The sequence below is a fragment of the Lycium barbarum genome, chromosome 6 (genome assembly GCF_019175385.1).
Source record: "Lycium barbarum isolate Lr01 chromosome 6, ASM1917538v2, whole genome shotgun sequence".
Lineage (NCBI taxonomy): Eukaryota > Viridiplantae > Streptophyta > Magnoliopsida > Solanales > Solanaceae > Lycium > Lycium barbarum.
This window is the reverse complement of record NC_083342.1, coordinates 135456806-135466541: the sequence shown is the minus strand read 5'-3', so window position 1 is coordinate 135466541 and position 9736 is coordinate 135456806. Positions and strand designations below refer to the sequence as shown.

The 9736-nt window shown below is 38.0% G+C and overlaps 2 protein-coding genes across 4 annotated transcripts; one reads left to right on the top strand and one right to left on the bottom strand.

The window, feature by feature from the left end:
- The first annotated feature begins 1465 nt into the window (after positions 1-1465).
- LOC132599302 (glycine-rich protein 2-like) lies at positions 1466-2405 on the top strand. The gene has a single exon (XM_060312608.1). It carries the CDS (start codon positions 1541-1543, stop codon positions 2177-2179), a length of 639 nt encoding a protein of 212 aa, XP_060168591.1. The 5' UTR covers positions 1466-1540; the 3' UTR covers positions 2180-2405.
- Positions 2406-3555: 1150 nt separating this feature from the next.
- On the bottom strand, positions 3556-7980 carry LOC132599301 (uncharacterized). Of its 3 annotated transcripts, none has more exons than XR_009566803.1 (4): positions 5821-7980; positions 4694-5304; positions 3837-4015; positions 3556-3747 (listed from the first exon to the last, which is right to left on the bottom strand). XR_009566803.1 is itself a non-coding variant. In XM_060312607.1 (3 exons), the coding sequence occupies exons 1-2, from the start codon at positions 7202-7204 to the stop codon at positions 4739-4741; spliced, it is 1950 nt and encodes a 649-aa protein (XP_060168590.1). In that variant the 5' UTR covers positions 7205-7980; the 3' UTR covers positions 3556-4015; positions 4694-4738. The 3 variants fall into 3 exon arrangements, 1 of the variants encoding a protein (XP_060168590.1); XR_009566804.1 differs by having other exon boundaries at positions 3866-4015; XM_060312607.1 differs by having other exon boundaries at positions 3556-4015.
- Positions 7981-9736: the final 1756 nt, after the last annotated feature.

Genomic DNA, 9736 nt, shown 5'->3' with positions numbered 1-9736 from the left:
ATATATTGTTGGTTTGCTGTTATAATAAAACAATTTTGTTATTTGGACCTTTTTTAATAATAGATAAAAGAAATAACAAGTTTTATAACATATTCCTATATAAGTTCTCAAAAAGGCATCTCTTCTTGAGACGAGAATCTATCAGAAACAACTTTTCTATCCTCACAAGGTAGGAGTATGGTCTACGACTCTTTACACTCTCCAAACCTCAGCTGGTGAAATTATATTGGTGCGTTGTTGTTGAAGTTCTTAAAAATTCAATAATGCACTTAAAGACTTCTATAAGGTAAAAAGCAATAAATTCTACTTTTATTAAGTTTGTTAATCAATACTCATCCATCATCATTTTTAGTAATTTACACGTTTTTTAAAATTTTATTTTATAACTTAACTATAATATACCCATAAGGGTTGACTGAGTTGGTTAGGTGAGTGATTTCCCACATGAGAGATCTAAGATTGATTTTCATTACCAGCAGCAGCCTTCTCAGTCAGAGCTCGTCACATCAGTCTTGCCTAGTGTGATTTACGTCTCATGTGTGATTTGCCAGCTATTGCATAGTGAGCAGGTTACCTAGTGCGCACCCAAATGGTAGTTATTGCAGGATTCCTTGAGATTTCAAAAACAAAAAAATCTTAATCGTAGCTCCCGTTTGGCCATAGATTTTGGGAGCATATTTTGAAGATTTGTTTTCAAATCTTTGTTTGGCCATAAAATTTTAACAGATTTTGAAAATAAATCTTCAAATTCTCAAATTCAGACTCAAACCTGTTTTTGGGCCAATATCTATATTTTGCCTTTTCAAAACTTCTAAAAACTACCTCAAACTTTTGTATTTTATTAGAATATTCCTTTTATTTATGACCCAATTAAATCTAACTACCAAGTTCCTCCATTAAAGCCGTATCTATCATGTTTCCATAATTAAAACAGTTTTTTCTATAAAGTGAAGATTGTTCGTGCAATGTGAAAATATTATATTAAAGAATAGTTAGTTATTGTTTTTTTTTCTTACACAGATGGATTTTTGTATTGCAATTTGAATTGTAGTAGTTAGTAAGTGTGTTATTAGCAATCGTAATTAAAATATCATGTTCTGCATAAGTTGGGATTAACAAGTTTGTATATTTTGTATGATTGAGTATTCTTGATAGTTTTTAAAACTTATGGGTATAAGTAATATTTCTTGATTTTCAAAATAAAAAACAAAATATATTTTGAAAAATTATGATCAAAGACATTTTCAAAAGTTGAAATACTTTACCCAAATTTTTTTTTTTTTGAAAATCTATAGCCAAACGCTAGCTTATTATCTAGTAATAAAATTTAATTTTAAAATTATGTACTCACCCTTATCGAGATAGGAATCATAGCCTGGCCCACTATGTCCTGGGCCCAGCAAATTCACCCAGAAAACGTGGCACTCAGCGAGTCAGCTTCACTATATAACAAACCCATTCCTTGGCGAAAAAAATCAGGGTGACAATTCCAAAGGGAACACAAAAGGGTTTTTAGGGTTTCTATTTGTGAGAGAAAAAAATGGCGGAAGAGAGCGGACAGAGGGCTAAGGGAACCGTGAAGTGGTTCAGTGACCAAAAGGGGTTCGGCTTCATCACACCTGATGATGGTGGTGAGGATCTGTTCGTTCACCAGTCAGGTATCAAATCTGAGGGTTTCCGTAGCCTATCTGAAGGTGAAGCCGTTGAGTTTGAGGTTGAATCTGGTAGTGACGGAAGAACCAAGGCTGTTGACGTCACCGGACCTGACGGTGCTGCTGTATCCGGTGGTGGAGGTCGCGGCGGCGGAGGTGGTCGTGGTGGTGGTGGTTACGGCGGCGGCGGCGGTGGTTACGGCGGTGGTCGTGGTGGAAGCCGCGGATATGGTGACGGTGGGTACGGTGGTGGTGGATATGGAGGAGGTAGGAGTTACGGTGGTGGTGGAGGTGGATATGGTGGTGGGGGTGGTTACGGCGGCGGTGGCGGCGGAGGAGATGGCTGCTTCAAGTGTGGTGAGAGTGGTCATTTTGCTAGGGACTGTGGCCAGGGTGGAGGCGGCGGCGGATATGGTGGTAGCGGCGGCGGAGGCGGCGGTTATTCCCGTGGTGGTGGCGGCGGTGGCTGCTACAAGTGTGGAGAAGATGGTCATTTTGCCCGTGAATGCACCAGTGGTGGTCGTTGATTAACCCTTTCTATGCTTTGGTATTTTATAAGTTGTTATGTTTCTCTAGTGTTTTCTCGGATATTGTTGCTTTTACTCTTATCTTTACTTTCTGCACTTTAGTAGTATCGTTTTGAAGCTTTTTTAGTAATGGGGAGTCCTATTTTTGTTGGGTGCTTGCAATGAATACTCTCTGTACATGTATACATACATGTTTTCGAAGCAATATCAATTAATCAGCTGCTAATATCTGTTGCCCTTTAATGTCTGTGTTATATAGTATATCGTTTTATTAACATGTTTCGAAGCAAATCAGTGGCTAAAATCTCTAGCCCTTTAATTTATGTATGACATTTTGCATATTTAGCTCTATTTGTTTCTTACTCATTAAGAATGTTAGATTAATTGAGTTGTGTATTGATGAAGGGGAGCCTTTGCGTGTAATTTTCACCTTTGAGTTATGGCTTTTTGTGTGTAGAGTGGGAGTGTGGGACAATGGGGTATTCGATTTAAGGGAAAAAGTTGGAAATGACCGGTTCTCTGTTCGTGTTATTTGGTTTGGTTACACTTTAATTTAAAGTTGATAGCAATGGGTTTTAGATTCGTACAATTGTTATATGCTTTATTCGCTTAATATTAATGGAGTGGTTGAGTCTCCTCCTCGTGACTAGTGAAGGGGTATTCGATTATGATGCTTTTTCCCCAATTGATTAGGTTGAAACCTTGAAGCTTCCATTGTGAACTGTTTGGATCAGTGGATGTTTGATTGCCAGCCCAATGAGAAGCAATAACTATAATCCAATAACCATTAGGCCGAAACAGTGTGAGCCATAGTAGCATGTTCTTCGCTATTTCGGGGCGGAATGTACGTGTTTTTGCTATGGAACAACCCATACCTCTGCCTTTCTCCATCTGGGTCATCCTAAAATTTACCAAAACCAACAGAGATCCACTAATCTAGTAATGAAACCCACAAATGAATCTAAAATATCAAACAATTTAACACAAAAAAATAATCTATCTTTCCTTGTGGAAAATGTCCTCCAAGCACTATATATGCAGTATATAACCTTCAAAAAACTCAATCTGGGTTCTTATAGAACTGAGTTCCGATTACATTCTTCAATAAACTTCACCAACAATTACCAACCACAATCAAGAAAATAAAAAATTATTCATACAACAGGTAACTCACATTCATCTACGATTGTGAACGCTGTTTTCACTACAAATGAAGCCTGTGATGCAAAGTTAGGCCCTAATTACATGGTTTAGCGGAAATCTATTTTTCAAAAAGTACAGTAACAGTGTGAGCCATAGTAGCATGTTCTTCACTATTTCGGGGCTGAATGTACATGTGTTAACTATAGAACAAGCGAAATATACAGGATGCTAGAGAAGGTTAAACGCGGAATGGTGATATTTTCATCAACTCTTACTGTACATGTTTTCCGTAATTCATAACACATTGCGAGTTACAAAGTGGGAATGAATTTTAGAGCAAGTCTAAAGTAATCTGAGGAAACAGTTCAGTAATCAAGAGGTCACAACTCAACCCATCCTGGCCATTGCTCCAACTCCAAAGTAAACTATATGGGAAGAAAAAGGTACAAAAAAAAAACACAAATCAAATAAAGATTTGACTGTGTAGCAAACTGACTTCAGAACCAAGACCTACCAGTTTTATTCAATTTGTGACTTGATTACCTATCTCTACCAGTCTCTTGGACTGCGCCAAGAATTCTATACTGTATCTGTATCGCCATTTGCCTTTCGATTTGAGAGGTGGTGGCCTTGTTCTGTTCCACATTGATATCAAAACTTTGGTCCAAGATGAAGAGGGCCTCGAATTTCAACCTAAACCATGATAACACTTTGCATAATTGAATCTAACTCGAGGTAAATCCAAAAAGCATACTGCATCATGCAAAATAAGAACCGTAGAATTTAAAAGAGATGATAACACTTTGCCTAATTGAATCTAACTCAAGGTAATCCAAAAAGCATACTGCATCATGCAAAATAAGAACCATAGAATTTGGAAGTGATGCTTCAAACTTTAACCAACCTAGATGATATTAGATACTTCGCGCTCACCGATTTTGAAAATAACAGGAACAGCAACGACAACACTTCCTCAATCCCAAGTAAATTGGGGTCGGCTATATAAATAAATAACGCACTGATCATATCGCTCCATTAAGCATATGGATGCTAAGTGCATGTCTAGGTTACTTCTCTCAACGACATATCTGTATTCTGAGGATTTTTAATGGATTGATGTTTTATGCTGGTTGACACCCTACCACAATCCTCCTCCTCTATCCGTGCTTAGGACATACGACTAAGCAAGCTAACACAGGCAGAGGTTTCCAGCATTAGAAACATATATGATGCACTAATTCTAGGGTGAAGGCTACATAATTACTAATAGCCAATGATGATGGCTTGAACATGCTAGTCAATGAAGCAAATCTGATATACACACATAACTAGGAAAGATATATATATTGAAAGAAGGAACACTTGAAATACCTAAAATTCGGACGTACTGAGGAAGTATTATGCAAGATGATAGGTTCACAGCCGTGAGCCTCTGGACTGATAAAGTTCCATGCTATCTCTGCCTTTGTTCACTAGTTCTTCAACAGTAGGATCTTGCATTAAGTGCCCTTGCTTCGTAGCCCACTCCAACACAATATGTGCATTGTCATCAGCTAATGCCTCACTATCAGGAACATGTGTTGCTATGTAACTCAAAAGAATCAAACAAGGAATCTGAACCATTTGTTCACCAAAGTAAACGTGTGGAACTAGGTGTTTGGTTCCTCCTGCCTGAATTATGGCCTTGCAGTGATTGACTTTGAGGAAATTATCAGAGGAAGCAAATTTGTTGAGTGCAATTGCAGCCTCTCTAGTTACTTCTGGTTCCCTATCTTCTAACAGAGCCACCAATGGACTAATGAATCTCGTCTCCGTTGCTCGAAAGGTCCTGGCCAGATGCCCTATAGATTTGATGCTTGGAATAAGCAATTCCGAATCTCCCTGATTGATAATTCTCAAGAATTGATCAACCACGGCTTTGGCAGCAGGTGCAGTCGGCTTGAAAGCAGAGCGCCTCAAGTCTGAATTTTGCTCAGCAACTCCTGTGAATTTAGAAGTGTCAAATGAGCGGGTTGAGCTAAATCCAAATAGGTTAAAATGGATTTAATCAATAAACATGATTAGGTTATAACTTGTCTAAAATTTGTTTGGGTCAAGATGGATGGGTCAAATTGTGTTGGGTCATAGTCCGATCTGCCTTCTTTTCATTAATTTATCAAGAGTATATTAAATCAGACAATCCTAAAGACATATTTGTCTAAATTATGATGATTACATAAGCTGCACAAATTGGCCTAAGCTTTTGAAGGGGCTAGCTTGGGTTACATGCCTAATAAACGCATCAATTACGCGGGTCATACCTCCCTATAACAGTCATCCTTTATAAAAACATTTCAGTATAACGGCAAGTTCTTTGGAGCCAACTTTTCATGTTACATTATATTATATGTTTTCTATAGCAACGTTTTGCTATAGCAGCCAAAAAATATCCGAACAAACAACGCTATTATAGAGAGGTTTGACTGTATATATTTATGAGCTAAATGTGATGCACTTACCTGTGATCTCCATGAGTGCCATGGCTGAATAATATTGTACTTCTTCAGGGCCTTTCTCTAGCAAAACTGCAAAGCACAAAAGAGCTCGGGATTCTGTAATATTGCTACAAATGCTAATATTTCCTGCACAAAGATGCCCAAGTGCTCTGGCAGCCATTGCTTTCATTTCAGCTTTTGTAGCAGGATCTTCATATTCCCTTCCTTTAATACTAGTCCCAGTTAGTCCAACATGGTGGGGCCTCTGCTGATTCGCCTGTTGTTGTCGCTGCTGCTGCTGCTGCTGATTTGGACTTGTTATATTGGGCTGATTCTGTGCCTGAGTTTTCACGGCCATTGCGCTTGTAACCAAACTGTGCATTTGGTTAGTTGTTTGATTATCCATAGGGTGAGGAATTTTACTCTGACTTTTATTTTCATCATCATTTTCACTGAATTTGCCAGTACTAGAAGAATTTGAATGGGCCATCGAAGCAGCAGCATGTATCGACATGTTTTGATGTTTGGTAACAATAGCATACTTACTATGTTCTTGAATTGTTTCAAAAGCAAGATGACTAACCAATAACCTAATAGTATTCACCTGAGCAAAATGATCTTGACATTTGTGGTGATTTGCAGCCAATTCTGAAATAGCCCAAGCTACCACAATCTGAACTTTCATAGGCCCATCTTTTAAAATCTTAGCAAAAACAGAACAAACACCAGCATTCACAATTTGTTCAACGCTTTCAGGGTCGCGACCAAGAAGGCCAATCGCCCTTGACGCGTTCTCCTGACCCTCCATTCGTCCTTCTTTAGCCAATTTCAACAACGGTACAACCCCGCCTTCTTCTATAATCAACTTTCCATAACGCTCATTGTCCCGAGCCAATGACACAAGCGAAGCCGCTGCATCAGAACGTTCGTCTAACGAACCCGTACATAAAATAGCAATCTGTTCCCATATAAGACACAAAATAGGCTCATTAGCCGCAATGGGAGGAAGCCCAAGGTACTCGTCATCACGATCATCCGCTGGAGTTGAGACACGTAACAACCATTGAACATCACCACATGAATTCTCAAGCTGTTGAGCGGTTTTTTTCAGTGCAGCATTTGGAATGATCGTAAAAACACGACTCAATCCTCGTGCACAACATTTGAATACGAGGGTGAGTGCCTTGTCTAACACTTGTTCCGTGTCATCGATGATTCGACGTGTTGGACGTTCGTACAAGTCGTTGCTGGCACGGGCAGCTTGTCGAAGGAGTGCGGCGAGACGTTCTGTTTTGGCTTTGATCTCAAGACAATCTGCCTTGAAATTGCAAACCTCGTCAGCCGCTTTTGTTACCTGGTCTGCCAATTGTATTGGCCGTGCTAGAATTTGTTTCACTATGTCCGCCATCCTAATAGCGGACTATTAATTTTTCTCCCTTAAACACCGTAAAATACAATGCAATTGGCTTTAAATTTTGTATCAAAATGAGACGAAAACAAGAAATGGGACAAAGAAAGAATAATAAATATGTAACCTTTTGATTGTTTTTTTTTTTTTTTTGCCTAAGGGGGGTTTAGGGAAATGATGAAATTGGCCATAAACGGAGGACGGAGGAGGAGGGTTGCGATAAGGTGACGGCGGGGGTGGGATGATGCAGTATGGGTTTTGCAATGGTCAAACGTAAATGTCTCTTTAGCTTTCCATGAAAATGGAAAACAAATACGCATGGCCGTTACAACCTTATTTATAGGGAATGTACTTGTAGTAGCCGAAGAAATTGAGTCAGCATATGAATTTCATAAAAAGCCATTTTAGCCTCACCAAGTATACTATAAACCATTGGATATCATATCATGTCAATTATCAGTTAAGTGAATGGGAATGTCAAAGGTTGGCTACAATGGCAAGTAACGGGGTAGCCAATTATTGCCACCGCCATAGCTCTACTTCTCCATTTTTTATTTTTTATTTTTGCGCTTAGGATAAATACATCGATAAATTTAGACAATCAAATTATGTCATGTTTCGGTTGATCACCTAAACATACAATAAAATATTTCTACTCGATATTTTTTACTCAAAATTTGAAAAAGTTTTTGTGTCTCTTTTCAAACATCATTACGTAGATAAGTTAACTACTTAAAATACACCATTTCCTATAATTATATGCATTGGTCTCAATAAGCCGTAAGACCACGTGTTTCAATTGAGGTTGATGTGTATAATTAAGGAAAGTGACATATTTATTTTTATTTTCTTTATAATCATACGGGCTCGACTAACCTAAATTCACGTCGCGAAAAACCTACTAGAGGAGAAGAAATTTCTTGCTAGAGTTTTTTTGTTTTATTTCCGGGACTCGAATTCGAGATACCGAATAAAAATGAATGTATCTTATTCTTACAAAATTAGCTTCCATAGCGTATGAAAATGGCGTTTCTTTTAATGCAACTAAGGTTTATATGTATAAACTTATTGATTGTGTTGTTTTTTTTTAATCTAACAACTGTTTCTAACAAACACCGAATCTTATACATAAGTGTAACAATAGTAATTAAACCATTTTACTCCCAAATTGGTATTGCCAGCTTCTTATAATCTTTCTGTCACCTGATTTTAAGTATACCTTGTCAAATAACCAAAAGTTAAAACGTAATTCAAAAGTGATATATCTTGCAAGATAAATTGTACTTGTATCTCGATACTTAATGATAAATTGAGTATTGGATTAATAATTAAACGAATAAACAAAAAATAAAAAAGAAGCCGTCTAGCTAGCACATTTTTCTCCTAAGTATCCAAAATATAAACGTGTGAAACAGCCGTACGTACGTGCACTCCAATCTATATCTATATAAAATATAAAGTTGGGCATAGACAAAGTGATGTGGTACCTCTCTATGGCCTAGAACACCATTTATCGTTTTTCTTCTTTTTTTGACCTTTTCTTTAATTATAAAATGACAAAAAAATATTTCATTTCTTTTTCCACTTTCCATATTTAATGTCTTTACAAGAATTAATTCCTCATTAGTTATTGTGCATTATAGTGGAGAAATGAAAAGCATCACCAGCTTTCAATTGCTAATTAACGTGTCTTCCTTCTCCATCATCAATGTTAACACACTAAATCTGCCATATTTGAAGTGGAATTGAAAGATGGGAAAACCCTAACTATGAACAAAAGGAGAAAGGATATTTTCATTTCAGATGGTGTTCCAAAATCGTGTGTCTAGAATGTTCTCACTGCCTTATATATTTACAGAATTAAAACCAAAATGAAAATGCTAAAATGAAAGTGGCCGGGTTATCTGCATTGACCTCATTGACCCAAAGCTTAGGTGATGTCCACTGCACTGTGTTGGGCCTCCGTCTCTTGGGCTTGTGTTGAGGCCTTTATTCTAACATCCCCCTCAAGTTGGAAGGGGAGTACACTGCTAACTTGGATAATAGATGATGATGAACAGCGGAAGACAAAGACTCTGTGAGAATATCAGCCAACTGTGAATTAGACAAAACAAAATGTAGAGAAATAAGACCATCACACAAACAGTCCCGAACAAAATGACTGTCAATCTCGATATGTTTGGTGCGCTCGTGAAAAACTGTATTCTTGGCAATATGAAGTGCTGCCTGATTATCACAAAGTATGGGAATAGGGGCTGAAATAAACAACCCAAGATCAGCAAGCAGCCTTTTAAGCCAACATAATTCAGCAACTACTTTGCGCAAGGCCCGGTATTCAGCCTCAGCAGAGGACAATGAGATGGTAGGTTGCTTCTTACTTTTACAAGAAATAAGACTGCCACCTAGCGTAATGTAAAATCTAGTAACAGACTTGCGAGAGTTAGCACAAGCAGCCCAATCAGAATCGGAGTAGGCCAAAAGAGAGAAATCAGCTGAACTGGACAGCAATACACCCTGAGCAGGGTCATTCAT

Excerpts from the sequence above, each read along its gene's own strand:
- LOC132599301 (XM_060312607.1), bottom strand. The coding sequence starts at position 7,204 with ATGGCGGACATAGTGAAACAAATTCTAGCACGGCCAATACAATTGGCA. Across the intron at positions 5,305-5,820 it reads GGCACTCATGGAGATCACAG|GAGTTGCTGAGCAAAATTCA; the intron begins GTAAGTGCATCA and ends CTAAATTCACAG.
- LOC132599302 (XM_060312608.1), top strand. The coding sequence starts at position 1,541 with ATGGCGGAAGAGAGCGGACAGAGGGCTAAGGGAACCGTGAAGTGGTTC.